General features: G+C 40.3%; 1 protein-coding gene across 7 annotated transcripts in view; it reads left to right on the top strand.

The window, feature by feature from the left end:
- SYTL5 (synaptotagmin like 5) overlaps positions 1–16497 on the top strand; it is a 258849-nt gene that overhangs the window by 69861 nt on the left and 172491 nt on the right. For all 7 annotated transcript variants that reach the window (XM_081222095.1, XM_081222094.1, XM_081222097.1 and 4 more), the window contains exon 2: positions 14394–14870. In XM_081222095.1, the coding sequence (XP_081078221.1) occupies positions 14752–14870 (119 nt within the window). In that variant the 5' untranslated portion in view covers positions 14394–14751. The remainder of the gene's footprint in view (positions 1–14393; positions 14871–16497) is intronic.

Below are 16497 nucleotides of genomic sequence, written 5' to 3'. Positions count from 1 at the left end.
TTTCCTCTCAACCTTTTTTTTTTTTTTTGTGGTACGCGGGCCTCTCACTGTCGTGGCCTCTCCCGTTGCGGAGCACAGGCTCCGGACGCACAGGCTCAGCGGCCATGGCTCACGGGCCCAGCCGCTCCGCGGCATGTGGCATCTTCCCGGACCGGGGCACGAACCCGTGTCCCCTGCATCAGCAGGCGGACTCTCAACAACTGCGCCACCAGGGAAGCCCTCCTCTCAACCTTTTTTATCTTCTATCCTCTGTCTCTGTGAATAAAATTACCATCAACGTTCCTAGGCTTTACCCCAGTCCTCTTGAATCAGGATCTCTGGAGATGGAACCTCAGGAATCTATTTTTGAACGAACACCATAGGTGGTTCTTATGTACACTAAAATGTAAGACTCTTTGCAGTTCTCCATGCCGGAAACCTCAGAGTCACTCTCTTCCCTCTTCCTCATCAGCCACATCCTGTTGGTAACTGGACCTTATTAGATCATTCCCAAATATCTGAAAAATGACGCTTCGTTCCTTTCCCACTAACACAGCTTTAGTTCCCAATCTCTCCCTGGCCCTCCTGCCCAACCAAGTCTCTTCACTGTCCCCACAACTTCTACTCTCTCAGACAGTCACTCAGTACTGATGTCTTTCAAAACACACATCTAAAATAGAAATCTGACTGTGCTATTCCTTGGCTTAAAAGCATTCAACAGTTTGATGGCATGCGAGCAGTTTTCATACTTTTTAAGGTCATGGAACTCTTTCTTCAAATAAAATCCTGCCAGAACAGATAAAAGCAGGGCTGCTCTCTTTGAAGCAGGGATCGGCATCACAGGCTTGGCCATATAACCTACCTTGCTGTGTTTCCTAAGAAACCATTCCCACAGACACAGTTTGGAAAACACTGGATAAAGTGCAGGTGCTTTATTTGGACACAAAATTCCTCCCTGGCTGGCAGCCCTTCCTATCACCTCTCCACCGTGAACTCAGGCCCCAGCCCTGGGATTATTCACTGTTCCCTGGACTAGTCATGTGTACTTGTGACTTTTCATATTTACTCTCTTCACGTTGTACAGTGACCACTTTCCTTTTCCCAGTTGTCCTTTTCTTTGAGTTCTCAAAGCCAAGTTGGCATTTATGACTGTTTTTTTTTTTTTTTTTTTAATGTTTTTGTCTGTCTCCACTACAAAATAGACAAGTTCTTTGGGAACAGAGCCCATCATCTATGTATTCCCTAGCTCCACCAGTTTATTGCACGAACATTTCTGTGCTTTGTAACCCTTTGTATCTGTTCTTTGGTTTTGTTTTTTTCCAGACTGAAAATGCCTTAGTGAATTAAGCATTATTTTATTTTATTTATTTATTTTTTTAAACTATTTTTTAATTTTCCTCTTATCAGTTCTTTGACATATAAGCCATTTCGATGTCATTGCTTAATTTCCAGACAAATGAGGATTTTTTAGTTATCTTTATTTTATTTTATTTTTTTAATTATTTCTTTTTTATTGGCTGCGTTGGGTCTTTGTTGCTGCACGCGGGCTTTCTAGTTGTGGTGAGCAGGGGCTACTCTTTGTCCCGGTGCACGGACTTCTTATGGCGGTGGCTTCTCGTTGCGGAGCAAGGGCTCCAGGCACACAGACTTCAGTAGTGTGGCACGCAGGCTCAGCAGTTGTGGCTTGTGGGCTCTAGAGCGCAGGCTCAGTAGTTGTGGCTCACAAGCTTAGTTGCTCTGTGGCATGTGGGATCCTCCCGGACCAGGGCTTGAACCCGTGTCCCCTGCATTGGCAGGCGGATTCTTAACCACTGCGCCACCAGGGAAGTCCTAAGCGTTATTTTAAAAATACATTTATTAACCACAAAGCCATATGACTCTACTACTGATTTTTTTCCCTGTTCAGCAGTCAAGCAGGATCAGTGGATATATGCATTGTGTATCATGGCATATGAAGTTGAGCTAATATGGCTAGAATATAGTTTTGACAGCAATGACATTTACTGTTTTTTTAAACTGATTTTATAAGTAATATGTATTTATTGTAGAAACATGGAAATGAAGACAATTAGAAGAAACTAAAATACAGCTCTAATATAACTAACCAGAGATAAACTTAATATTTTGACTTATTTCCTCTCATTCTATTTTCTATAATATTTAGTTGTGTAGGTATTTCCTTTAGCACATTTGGAATCATACCGTATAAGTAGCTTTAGGTCCTGAGTTTTTCCACTTACTTTCATGTTATGAACCTTCCAGCATGTTATCATATGTCAAAGAATCTTAGCATTATTAAAAATCTTATTATTTTAATAAAAATTGTGGCATTTCTAAGCAGTTGCTAAGAAGTTTGTAAATTCTTAATAAAAAGTCTAGGAGGCTAGAGAGAGAGACCTTTGGGAATTTTGTGAATTGAAGGGAATGGAGGTATGTTTTTACTGATCTTTTTTAATGACATTGCTAATTTCATTGTAAGAACAGAAAGGATGGAGAGGTCTAAAATGTTTTGAGCATCTGTTAGGTGCCAGATACTGTGCTAGGCACTTTGTATACATTAATTCATTTTAAGATTCACAACAAGCCAAGGAAGTGCATGTTAATATTCCCATTTTACAGATGAATAAACTGAGATAACAAAAACTTAGAATAGCTTGTCTATGTTATCTTCTCAGCGAGTAGAATGAATCCCATTAGTTTCCAAAGCCCCATGTTTTCTATGACACCAACTCTGAGAGGCTACATAGAGCCAGCCTTTGATTCTGAGGCCTTTGTATTAGCATTGCTTACCCCATGGACTATAAAATCTTCTGGTGACTACAGTTGATGAATCCCTTAAATTACCGCCCCCCCTTTGTCCATTAGAATATATGTATTATTTCTACATAGAACATATATTTTTTTTTCCTATAGTCATTGTTGATTGCCTAAGGTATCAACTGTCCCTCAAACAAGTTTGAGTCTCTACTGCAAATATTGGGGCATCCACAAGTCTTGCAGAAATACTTTGAGGAGCCTTTAATTTTACTCGCCAGGCCCTGCATTGAGAACATTCTCCTCTCTTGTTCTATTACCCTTTCATGAGTCCCTGGAACCCACTGGAACCAGTTTTCTCCCAATACCCACCAGTACCCTTGATACTGTTTGTTTATAGAAGAGTTTCAAATAATTTACACTTCTGCTGACTGTGCTACCATTTCACTGATTTATGCATCTGTGTATGTAAAATAATAATGACTCTTGTGTTCTTATGTCTGAACAGTTGAGCATTTCAAACCCTGTTACTTCTCTTTGTATAACTAAAAGTGCCTACACTTGTACTGAGCCGTTAACAAAAAATAGAGAGTCATGCAGTTTTTCCATTCCCATCAAGAACTGGAAGAATGCATGATCCTTGGTCTTCAAATTCCTGGTAACCACAAACTTCCATATCCTGTAAATGAGGAAGTAAGACATGGGAAACTAAAAGGGCCACAAATTCTTTGCTACTCCCATTCCTTTGGAATCTGATTCACCCCCTTCAATCTGAGATGGCTTTTGTGATTGACTTGACAAATAAAAGATGGCAGAAGTAATGGTAAGTCCTAAGATATCTTGCAGTTTCTGCTTGGGCAGAACACTTGCTCTGGGGGAAGACAGCTGCCATGTACAAAGTCTTGACTACCTAGCAACCACCATGAGGGAGAAGCTACGTATAGGTGTTGTGGTCAACAGCCCCAGCTGTGCTCCCAGCCAGTAGCTGACATCAACTGCCAGTTATGTGAATAAGTCATCCTTAACATCCCACCTAGTCCAGCCTTCAGGTGACTTTCAGCCCCACCTGCCCTTTGACTGCAGTCTCCTAAGATACCAAACGTGTGCTTCCCAGTTAAGCCCAGTCAATCCACAAAACTGTAAAAAGATAAGTTTTTGTTTTAAGCTACTAAGTTTTGGGGGTGGTTTGTTACTGAGCATCAGCTAACAAACATGAAGGAATGATTGTACGTGTTTTATTTGGAGCTAATAAACTCCACTTTCATTGAAGGTTTCCAAGGAAATGCTGATCATTGGTCTTCTTCCTACATTTTGTATGATGGAGCCTTCTCTTGTCCTCGTATTCTCCCTGGTAATGTTTTTTTAATTGACTGAAACAGATTTTTTTCTGTTTATTTTCCATACATCTGCTCTAAGGGTGGCAATATTTAATGAAATTCTGTAACATAGAATTATTAGAAGAAGGTTAACTCTTTGTCTGATTAAAGAGAAACTACTACAGGTTAACAAGAAGGCATCCATGGTAAGGAGGCCACCATAATGTCATGTACAGTGATGTCAAGTAGTACATTCCACTCTAAATCCACTAGCAGTGCAGTGGCTGCCACAGAGCTGGAATATTGTCCAACTTCTTCATCTCAAGCGTCTGCCCAGAGTTTAGTTTCTTTTTTACACTCCATTTTGGCGTAGAGCATCACCTCACACTGAGATTTTTATTTTAGGTGTTCCTTCTCAAATGTCTGATTTTTTTCATCTCATTCATTAGAAGTCTAAAATGAGTCTTATAAAGCTAAAATCATGGGTTTGGCAGGACTGTATTTCCTCTGGAGGCTCCAGGGGAGAATCCATTTCCTTGCCTTTTCCACCTTCTAGGAGCTGCCTGCATTCCTTGGCTCATGGCCCCTTTCTCCATCTTTGAAGACCATCACTCCGACCTCTGCTTATTTCATCACACTTCCTCTTCTAACTTTAACTGTACTACCTCCATCTTGTAAGGACCCTTGTAATTACATTAGGCCCATCTGGATGATCTAGGATAATTTCCCCATCGCAAAATCCTTGACCTAGTCACACATGCAAAGGTTCTAGCGACGAGGTCATGACCATCTTGGGGGCCATTATTCAGCCTCTCACAGATACCTGAGCTAGACTAAGAGGCATTTAAGCAGATACCTGTGGATGCTTAGCAGGTAGAAGATGAGGGGAGGGGGAAAGTGTTCCAGGCAGAGAGTCTTGCAAATTGGAAGATGTGTAGGTGAAGAACACCATGGCTTCTTTAGAGGAATGAAGTGTTGAGTGTGGTTAAAGGATAGATACGAGAGAGAGGGACAGGCAAGAGCCGGATCCTGAGGGTTTTTTTTTTTTTTTTAAACCATATTAAGCAAGTTTGAACTTTTAAGGGCAAAGGAAAGACACTGAAGGATTTAAGCATAGGAGTGACAATGGTCTCATTTGTGTTTTGGAAGAATCTGATGTAGGAGAGCAAGAACGGAGGCGGGAAACTGTGATGCTGAAGAGTCAGGATGGTATCACCTATTTCACAACATGTCTAAAACCAAAATCGATTATCACCCACCCAAACCAGCACGTCTCCCCAACTTCCCTGTTGCTGGCAGTGTCACCTGTGTTCTTCTAAGATCACATTTAAAAAATTATTTTTGGCTTCTCTCTCTTTTGCTTCTAACCACACCTTATCACTTCTTAAAAATTTTTAAAGACATAAATAATATATGATTATATGAACATGTATAAAATAAAAACCAATATGTAAATAAGCCCCCTTTCATCTCTTCTCCAACCTTTGACAATCCAGCTACCATCTTTATAGGCAACATGATGAACAGATCAGTATGTATCATCCTGTGCCTTTACCTATACATTTACATGTATTATATGTGTGTATACTGGCCGCAGTACATTACATCTGTATGCATTCAAAAGCATAAATATCTTTCTGTTTTCAACTAACAATGTAGCTTAGTTATTTACATGTCAATACACATTTTTAAATACCTCACTTTAATATGGTACCATGATATTACTATAACTTTAGGCTATTTCAGAATTTTCACTCTTGATGATTACGCTGTCATGAATATCTCTACATTATCCTCATATGTACACACAGGTATTAATTTTTCTGTAAGATAGATTCTTAACTGGTCAAAAACATTCAAAACGTAATTTAAAAAACTTTATTGAGGTATGATTGATATAAAAAAGCTGTACGTATTTAATGTATACAACTTAATGAGTTTGGAGGTAAGTATACACCTATGAAACCATCACTACAATGCCGTAAACATATCCATCACCTCCAAAAGTTTTCCCTCATCCAACTTATGTATGTATTGTGTATTTATGCTAACACGTAGCAAAGTTTTAAGTAAACAGCACAGTATTGTTAGCTGTGGGCACTGGGCTGTCCTGTAGATTCCTAGGAGTTAATCATCTAGCATAACTGAAATCTTGTACCCTTTGACCAATTTTGAAAAATTCAATTCATCCTCTAAAAAGGTTGACAGGAACCATAAAGGCTGTGAGATTTTACCCTACTTTCAAGCTAAGAAGTAGGCCTGTCACTATTTTATGTTTGGTGTTTGAAGACACACATTCCTGGGTCATATACAATGTATTTTATTCCTCACAGCAACTCTCATGAGCTTCATGTTTGTGTTGGTTCCCCTTGCCCACAAGTGCCCAGGTGAAAATTGTACATGCAGTGAATTTGCGTAACAGCTGAGGAACCCTGAAAGTGTATCCAAATTTTTTACAAATCTGCCATCTGCCCTTGAGGGAGAGTTTTGCTTTATTAAACAAATTGTAAGCAAATCTTCGCTTGTCTCCAGAGAGAGACATACTATGTCTTTTACTGGTCACTCTGCAAACAGTTCTGGAAGGATTGTCCAGAACAAAAGGCCATTTAGTGCCTCTGCTCACAAGACATGTAAATATGGAAGAACCCATGGAGAATTCTCCCTCAGCTAAGGGTTGAACCTATCTCCACTTTCCACCAACGGGGCATGAGTATGCCCATTTCCACCCACCCTCACCAAACACTGGATGATAATTGATTTTTGTTTTTTACATTTTCATAATCTAAAAACTAAAAAGTGTTCTTGTAATTTGCATTGAATGACTAGTGAGCTAAATAAGCATCTTTTCATGTTTATGTGAATTGCTTGTGAATTGCTAATACTGTGGATTACATGTTTTTATTTTTGCCCCTTATTTTACTGGTTTATTTTCTTGTAATTTGTAGGAGCTCTATATTTTCTAGATATTAATCCTTTTTCTGGTTTATATGGAACAAATCTTATTCTCCTAGCTTGTCTCTTGTTTGTTTTCACTTTATTTATACTGGCTTCCTTTGTACAGATATTTACAATTTATATACAGTCTGTTCTGTGAAACTTTTTCAGCAATACAGAATTGTATAGGTCTTGATAGTTAAAAAGCATGCAGGGGAACTACCAGATTTTATGATCTAAGTGTGTCTTCGAATTTTTCTTTCAAATCTTTCTCTCTTGAATTTATTTAGGTTTTTTCCTAACCAGTTTTATTTTTAAGATAGTCTTCTCTTTAAAAATATGAAAATACATGATGTCAAGATTAAGAACCAGTATCTTTTTCCAGACTGAGGGTTCTGTGAAAATTCACAATGAACATCAGAGCATTAAAGATTCTGAGAAGTTGTGGGGTTCTGTTGTTCCATGGAGGCCCTGAGAGGCAATCACTGTCCTGGTTGGAAGCAGGGTCCTTGAAACCACACTGTTCTGAGTTACTTACTGACTGTGTGAGTTTGGGCATGTTCATTAATTTCTCTCTGTCTCAGTTTTCTCATCTATAAAATGGGGGTATTAGACTTTATTTTGCGAGAGGGTCATAAGGATTAGTTGAATTCTCTAAGTATTAGCTGGTGTGGGACATTTTGAGGATGCTGTTCTTGGAGCATCACTATAAAGCTGATGGTATTGTTAGTTGACCTTCCTATTACTGTTTGGAGAATCAATACCATTTTGAAAAAAATATTCAACTACTGCACTCCCATGGAATGTGCCATGCAGACTTGTCCACGTGAGAAGAAACTGCTCTATTGAAAATAAATGCCTGGGCTTCCCTCGTGGTGCAGTGGTTAATAATCTGCCTGCCAGGGACTTCCCTGGTGGTGCAAAGGTTAAGAATCCCCCTGCCAATGCAGGGGACACAGGTTCGAGCCCTGGTCCGGGAAGATCCCACATGCCGTGGAGCAACTAAATCCATGCACCACAACTACTGAGCCTGTGCTCTAGAGCCTGCGAGCCACAACTACTGAGCCCAGATGCCACAACTACTGAAGCCCGCATGCCTAGAGCCCGTGCTCTGCAACAAGAGAAACCACCGCAATGAGAAGCCCGCACACCGCAACAAAGAGTAGCCCCCGCTTGCCACAACTAGAGAAAACCCACGTGCAGCAACGAAGACCCAAGGCAGCCAAAAGTAAATAAATAAAAAATAAATTAAAAAAAAAAGAATCTGCCTGCCAATGCAGGGGACATGGGTTCGAGCCCTGGTCCAGGAAGATCCCACATGCCACGGAGCAGCTAATCGCGTGCACCACAGCTACTGAGCCTGCGCTCTAGAGCCCACCAGCCACAACTACTGAGCCCGCAGGCCTAGAGCCCGCGCTCCGCAACAAGAGAAGCCACCTCAATGAGAAGCCTGTGCACCGCAATGAAGAGTAGCCCCCGCTTGCCGCAACTAGAGAAAGCCCGCACACAGCAACGAAGACCCAATGCAGCCAAAAATGAATAAATAAAATACATAAATTTATTTAAAAAAAATAAATGCCTGCAATTCTGTAGCATCTGCCTTTGAGTCTTTCAGCTTGGGATTCATAGCAAAGGAACTATTCATTTCTCTCCTCACAGCATCTTTATCCCTCTGGCGGTTCTCACCTCTTGACAGTCATGTGTAGTCTTGCCTGCTCATCTATTTGAAAGGCACTCCCAAGTGAATTTTGCATGTGTTATTTAGCTGGTTTTTCTAAGCATCCTAAACATCCCTGTAAGTGTGCTGAAAATCCATCTCACTGTTGTGTTGTCACACAGTAACAGGCAAACAAGAAGTTAATTTTATTTGTATTAATTTCATCCTAAGAACACTTCCAGAAACATTCTATTTTTATTTTTTTTCAGTTGGTATGTAAGCATGTTTTATTTATTTATTTATTTATTTTTTTATGGTACGCGGGCCTCCCACTGTTGTGGCCCCTCCCGTTGCGGAGCACAGGCTCCGGACGCGCAGGCTCAGCGGCCATGGCTCACGGGCCCAGCCGCTCCGCGGCATGTGGGATCCTCCCAGACCGGGGCACCAACCCGTATCCCCTGCATCGGCAGGCGGACTCTCAACCACTGCGCCACCAGGGAAGCCCATGTTTTATTTTTTTAAAGAAAGATTGTATGATACATGTTGTTCAATAACCTGATTTTTAACTTGACATATAGTATGCATATTTCCACCTTAATAAATAGATTAAGTTATATCGGTGTGCCCATTTCCTGTTATCTGACATTGTTTCTAATTTTCAGCTCTCAAGCAGTGCTATGGCAAATCTCGCAAGTGTCTTACTAGTTCCTAAGGGTACATTTTATACTTGGAATTGGTGGGTCAAGTTCCTGCACATTTTAAAACATGATACATGTTGCCAAATCACCTCCAGTGGTAAAAGTCTTGGAGTTAATGTCCTTCATATCGCATTGGAAACAGTTGCCTGCAAAAGAGCTAAGTTATCATTGTCTCTGCTTCATAACTATTATAGTCCCTCTGGCATTACATTTTTTAAAATGAGCATGTTATTGTGGGGTCTTTTTGTGACTAGCTGAATTTATAACTAAGTAACAGTGCAATGAATTTTTTTTTATCTGTCTCATAATCTTCTTAAATGATGGAAGAAGCATAGCTAAAAACATTCTTCACAAAGATAAATCTTGGGATAAGACTGAGTTATAGCTTCCTTAGCAGTTATCACTGTGTATCTTATGGTTACTTTATGAAGACGATAAAATGTATAGAGGATCATTTGTGGCATGTCATCCTTCCTAGAGGTCTTGAGATATAAATTACCCACCTGAGATTAGGAAATGTTATTCAGTCATTTAAAGAATAATTTATAGTTATTCTAATTTCTCTTTTTAAATATCTTTATTGGAGTATAATTGCTTTATATTCTAACTTCTAATGCATTTTTCTGTAGAAAATGATACACAGTATCTCAGTCTGTTTGAGCTGCTACAGCAAAAATACCATAGATTGGGTGGCTTAAACAACAAACATTAATTTCTCACAGTTCTGGTGAGGGCCCACTTCGTGGCTTTTAGATGCTGACTTCTTCCTGTGTCCTTACAGGGCAGAAGGGAGGAGGAAGCTCTTGTCATTCATGAGGGCACTAATCCCTTTCATGAGGGCTCCCCTCTCGTGACCTAATCGCCTCCCAAAGGCTCCACCTCCAAATACCATCACATAGGGGATTAGGTTTCAGCATATTAATTTTGAGGGGACACATAATGTCTATAGCGCACAGTGTAGTTGTCATAAATATAATTTTGAAGGCTTTCATTTACCATTATCACTTTCCCCATGTGTTTCCTTTCAATTTTTTAATGAAAATGTTCATACATAAAGAAATATTGAAAGAAGTACAGTGAACACTCACGGACTTGCCGACTGGGTTCTGCAGTTGTTAACATTTTGCCATATTTGCTTTATCTCTATAGTTAATACTTTTTTGAAATTATTTTAAAATAAGTTACAAATATCACACTTAGCAACTAAATACTTCATTATGCATCTTCTAAGAGTAAAAACATTTTAAACAATATTCTTATTAATAACCACAATATCATTGTCTTACTTAAAAGAGCTAGTAATTTCATAATATCTAATATCCGGTCCATATTTAAATTTCCTCATTGTCCTAAGAATGTTTTTTTTATAACTCTTGTTCTAAAGGATCTAATCTAAATAATCAAGGTTTATGTATTGTATTTAGTTATTTGGTTATATGGCTCTTTGGTGTCTTAGTCTACAACAGTTCCTCCATCATCATCTTTTTTTTTATATCATTGACTTGGAAATGTATTGGCCAATCCAGAATATCAAGTACTCCCATTTTATATTTGTAAAACTCACTATTTTTAAAGCTGCATTTCAAGTACCCCATAATGAAATACATTCAGATATACCCTTTCCTTTGACTAAAATACCAGCCCTCTATTAATTTTAGGTGTGTGTTACTCAAAACAGTTGCTTTTTAAGAAACTTGTGTCTTTGTGTGGTGCTGTGAGAATTTTTGATTATCTCATCTTGTGTGGCACCGAGCAGACTTAATGACCTGTCCTGAGCTATCTATGCTGAAAGGTGGCAGAATGACATGCAAACCATCTTGTCATCTTTTTAAATATTATAGCTCAGTTCGGCAAGGCTACTGGCCAGAGAGGGAAAAATCTGTATCTGAAATGTTAAAGGAGAGAAATCTGTTTAAGTGAAGGTTTTGAAGAATAAAATAAAAATGAACTCATCTCTCCTGACTAGTGTTGGGTACATTTAACTAAAAGAATAAGAATCACCTCTAGATAAAATGCACTCGTGATTATTTTTACTCATTTTTTCACTTGATTAAAGTGTGTACATAGTGGGTAAGGGATCCAACAGGAGGGTCTATGAACTAGCTGAAAACAGGCACCCAAAAGTGGTACACACTGGGACTTCCCTGGCGGTCCAGTGGTTAAGACTCCAAGCTTCCAATGCAGGGGGCACGGGTTCAATACCTGGTCGGGGAACTAAGATCCCACATGCCGGAAAAAAAAAGGTGCATACTTAAGTATACTTAAGTAAACTCATCACAACCCAGATGCTGGTCCTCCAAAGGCTCAGAAATGTGATTTGGTCAGCATACAGAGAACGGATCAGACATGGGTTCAAACCAGACACAGAGGGTTCCATTGACAGGACCAGGACATCCATTCCCTGAAGGGAGAGCTCTAGGGGAAGCCAACTTAAACCAGAAGTGTCCAGAAGGAAGTAAAAGTCAAGCAAGAGGAAACAGTTGTCTGCTTTGAGTGATTCATGGCATGAAAATTTGTCAGACTGAAGCCTCCTCACCCAACATGGAACGTGTACTACCAGGAATTATTTTCATTTTGAGGCCCAAATGCTTCTGCTCTGGTCGGAGTCTGGATGGGCACCATCAGCACCTAGCTCCTTGGAATGCCTCTCTCTCTGCCCAAGCTTATTGTCTCCTCTGGTTGCTCCACCCTGTATTTCTCCGGAAGGACTGGATGACCATCATTTCCATTCCATGTTAGTAAATTATACTCACAGTCCGGTCCTGGCTTCTGGAGGAAACATCCTGATTTTCTTGATAAAATTTTGGCTACTTCTGATCTCCTTGGTCACTCATTTATAAATCATCTCTAGCAATCCAGGGTAAAAATCCATTTAGGGCTAATTTTGTTAATTAAGCTCTCACTGACTAATTTCATTTTTCTTATATCCATGCTTCATTTCCCATCTTCTCTGTCACCTTCCTGTGCTACCCCCATGGTGTTACTACTCCCCTCCGTTTATCCTCCTCATGAGTAGACTCTTGGATTTTTAGAGGGCAGACGTGCATAAACTTAAGCCCAAGGCAAGGAAAACCATAAGCTTCAAATCAAGCATTTTTATAGCTCCCAATGCTTTAAATAAATTCTAAGTACAATTCTATAGAATATTCACATAGGACATTCTAAATCTGACATTTCAAATACAAAATATATCTTAAGTGAACCTGGCTGTGAGGATAAGATGTTCATTAACTGAGTTACAAGTGCTTTTTCTATTTCTGCATGAAACCAGATGAGACACACAAGGGTTAGAAAAACAGCTGTGCTCTTTACCTGAGAGAGACCACAATTGACAGTGATGTAAAAACCAAACCTTTCTATCTCTGTGGGTCTATTTCTGTTAAATAAGTTCAGTTACCAAAGGGGAAGGGTCGGGGGGAGGGATTAATTAGGAGGATAGGATTAACATATACATACTACTATATATAAAATAGATAACCAACAAGGACCTACTGTGTAGCACAGGGAACTCTACTCAATATTTTGTAATAACCTATATGTGAAAAGAATCTGAAAAAGAATACACACACACACACTACATCACTGTGCTGCACACCTGAACCTAACACGGCATTGTAAATCAACTATACTTCAATTAAAAAGGAAAAACAAAACAAAACCCCCAAACCTTTCTGAAGAGCCCCTTTTACGCTTAACCTTGTTGTTTCCTCTTCATGTCAATCTTGGGGTCCTCTGGGCCCTGTAGCCTCTAGAACTTTGGAGATGGAGGAAAGGACTGGAGTATATTTAGAGAGTCTACACTCTCTGAGACCTAGCCAGTTTCCTCCAAGGGGGATAGCTCTTGGTCTGTAGGAAGCAGTTCAGTTCTGAGTCATTTCAGCAAAGTTCTGGTTTCGTTATACAATGTAGAGAACGAACACATGGGGACTTTGGAAAGTTAAAGAGGCCCTGGACTGGAGCCTATCCTTTCAGATCTCAGCATTTGAGTCAACCTGACCTTATGGTAACTGGGAGGTCCCAAAGCAACATTTGAGTAAATATCTAGTTACCCTTAGAAACCTGGCTAGAACCAACCAAACCAAGTGTAACCTGCATATGGATTGTAGTTCAGAGACCTGAAGGGAAGCTGAGGAACAGTGTCGTGGGATGATGCCTAATCACAAAACCCCGTAGGTCACACTAAGAGCCATGTTTCTTAAGGGGATGCGCAGAGAGAATACAGGTAGCAAGCCAATGAAAGAATGTGCCCAAGAGTTAATATGATGGAGAGGGCCTGGTGAGCTTATGTTGACAAAGGGATAGTTTTAAAACATCTATTTTGTGGTATGTTAATACAGAGCTGGAATAACTCATAAACAACCATGTACATCGTAAGATAAAAACCTATATTGAGAATAAAACATCACCCAGTAGTTGAAGTTCCTGTGTTCTCCTCTCTGATTGCATCTCTCAGAATTCCCCATGAATTTCCTTATATTTATACTCCAAATGTATGTGGTCCTAAATTAGATGTAATGTCTTTGAAAATTATTTCCTTCATGCATATGCTATTATTCTGCATGAATTCTGCAACTTAAGTTTTTTCATTCAACATGTTTGTGACAGAGATTTAGGTTGATACGTGCAGCACTGGTTCATATTTGTTTTGCCGGCAATGCTTTTTTATGTTGTGCTCCTAGTTTTGGGGAGGGAGGGAGGGAGGGCATGATGGAGCCACTTAAGGGACCTGTCCTGTGTGGACAGTCCAGACTGTGCTCTTAGAGTCCCAAAACGGTGACCCATGGATCAGCTGCAAGGGTGGTAACGGGATCTGGCTGGTAGAGGAAGCTCGTTATAATGGAAGAAGCAGAATTGACATAGAGAACCTGGAAACAATGAAATATAAGTACTCTTTGATGGTAATAAATACAATAAGTATTTCATAAATGCATGTTTACTGATTAAAAAGTGTTTTTTGAGTTAGGTACATCACTGTTTCAAAAATTAGACACTCTTACAAGTGCTCTGAGGAAAATGGCCTAATTTTCCTCTCCTTTGTTTTTTCCACCTTTGCAGTGTTTTCTGGAATCTGTCCCAGCAGATCTGTTTCCTGCTCTGTAACTTTCTGGGTTAACGTTGAGCATCATTAGGGAAGCTCAGCTGCCACTGGACTGTACACCGCCACAAAGGCTTTGGAGATCTTTTCAGTTAAAAGAATAATGACTTTCTTGAAATGTAATCCCAGTGGAGCTTGTTTTCTGTGTTGCCTGGAAGAATCCCTACCTACCATCAGCAGTTCTTCAGAGACCTTATAAAAGCCTCTCTACATCAAGCAACTGAGTGACTCTGTTGTTCCGGGAGACCTTAAGAATTGTGGATATCAATTCACCTGGAAGATTCAACCAGTGCTACTCAGAGCTACTGCTGAAATACCATGTCTAAGAACTCGGAGTTCATCAACCTGTCATTTTTATTAGATCATGAGAAGGAGATGATCCTGGGAGTCCTAAAGAGAGATGAATATTTGAAAAAAGTAGAGGACAAGAGAATAAGGTAATGTTCTTTTATCTTGTCTGCCTTCCTTGACTGCTTTCTGTTTGTTTGAAGCAGTTTAGATCAGAAATGGGGCAACTGCAACCACATTGGTGACAAGTGTTAGTCAGTGATTTCGTAGATTGCAAGCAGTAGCACAAATATTAGAAAACATCTTTGGCACTTTATCATTTATCTAGAAGGAAGGATGGGATTGAGCTGTAAATATGTTGATGAGAATGTCAATTTGCCAATGACATCATAACTCATAGGTAAGTGGCAGGACTGCTCAGGTTTGAGAACCAGCTCTGGGATGTACTAGTTGTGTGACCTTGAACCAGTGACTCAACTTCTCCATGCCTTGGTTTCCTCATCAATAAAACAGGGATAATAGTAGCACTCATCTTATAGGGTTGTTGCAAAGATTAAGGAAGATAATGTGTAGTGCCTGGTACTTAAGTGCACAATAAATGTTAACTATTATTTATTTGTAATGCCTTTCTTAGGTCAGTCTTAGTGGGAATTTGCCTTGACCAGAGCTGGGAGAGGAAGGGGATCTGGAAAGTGAAAAGTTCCCGTTGTATCCCAGAAATCATCTGAATTTCTTGAAATAAGTTTCTGTGTGAGGAGAGTTGAGTAATGTGGGCAGAGTTGAGTTTCACATCAGGTGTAGGCAGGGTTGATATTTAGCTGAATCCCCAGGTGTGACCTCATCTGTCTTTCAGCCAGTATCCATTCTGATTGGTTACGTCATCTGTTCTGAATGATCAGAGCATCATTCTGATTGGTTGCCACATTCATTCTGTTTGGTTGCTGCCTGTCCTGTCCTGCTTGTTAAATATATTTGGTGAGGGCTTCCCTGGTGGCGCAGTGGTTGAGAGTCTGCCTGCCGATGCAGGGGACACGGGTTCGTGCCCCAGTCCGGCAAGATCCCACATGCCGCGGAGCGGCTGGGCCCGTGAGCCATGGCCGCTGAGCCTGCGCGTCCGGAGCCTGTGCTCCACAACGGGAGAGGCCACGACAGTGAGAGGCCTGCGTACTGCCCCCCCCCAAAATATATATATATATATATATTTGGTTATTACGTCTCACCTCTGAGTAGAGGAGCAAAAATAAACAGAGTTCCCTCCTCAGTCACTGCCTACTACTGTGCAACATGTAGCTTTTGTACATCGTGTGTCTACCAAAACTGCAATCAGAAGCTTATGTTTATTTTACTTGAGGAGAAAACTCATCATAAGATTATCTTTACATGTTGCAAAAATATTCAATGTGCCTAAAGGAACTAGGATCCTTAGAATTGGAAAGATATTGAAATATTCTTTTTTTTTTTTTTTTTTTTTTTTGCGGTACACGGGCCTCTCACTGCTGTGGCCTCTCCCGCTGCGGAGCACAGGCTCCGGATGCGCGGGCCCAGCCGCTCCACAGCATGCAGGATCCTCCCGGACCGGGGCACGAACCCACGTCCCCCGCATCGGCAGGTGGACTCTCAACCACTGCGCCACCAGGGAAGCCCTGAAATATTCTTGATTGATTCTTATTTCATAGTGAAGAGCTCAGAATTTTTATTTCCATCATTTCAGGGTATTCCGCCAATCTTAAACAGAGGCTTTGATTAAAATTAGTGCACTTTTTCTGTGCTTAGAAT

This window comes from Mesoplodon bidens (genome assembly GCF_964165515.1).
Source record: "Mesoplodon bidens genome assembly, chromosome: X".
In the NCBI taxonomy this organism is placed as follows: Eukaryota; Metazoa; Chordata; class Mammalia; order Artiodactyla; family Ziphiidae; genus Mesoplodon; species Mesoplodon bidens.
Note: the sequence above shows the minus strand (reverse complement) of the source record. Positions and strands in the feature narration are given on the sequence as shown.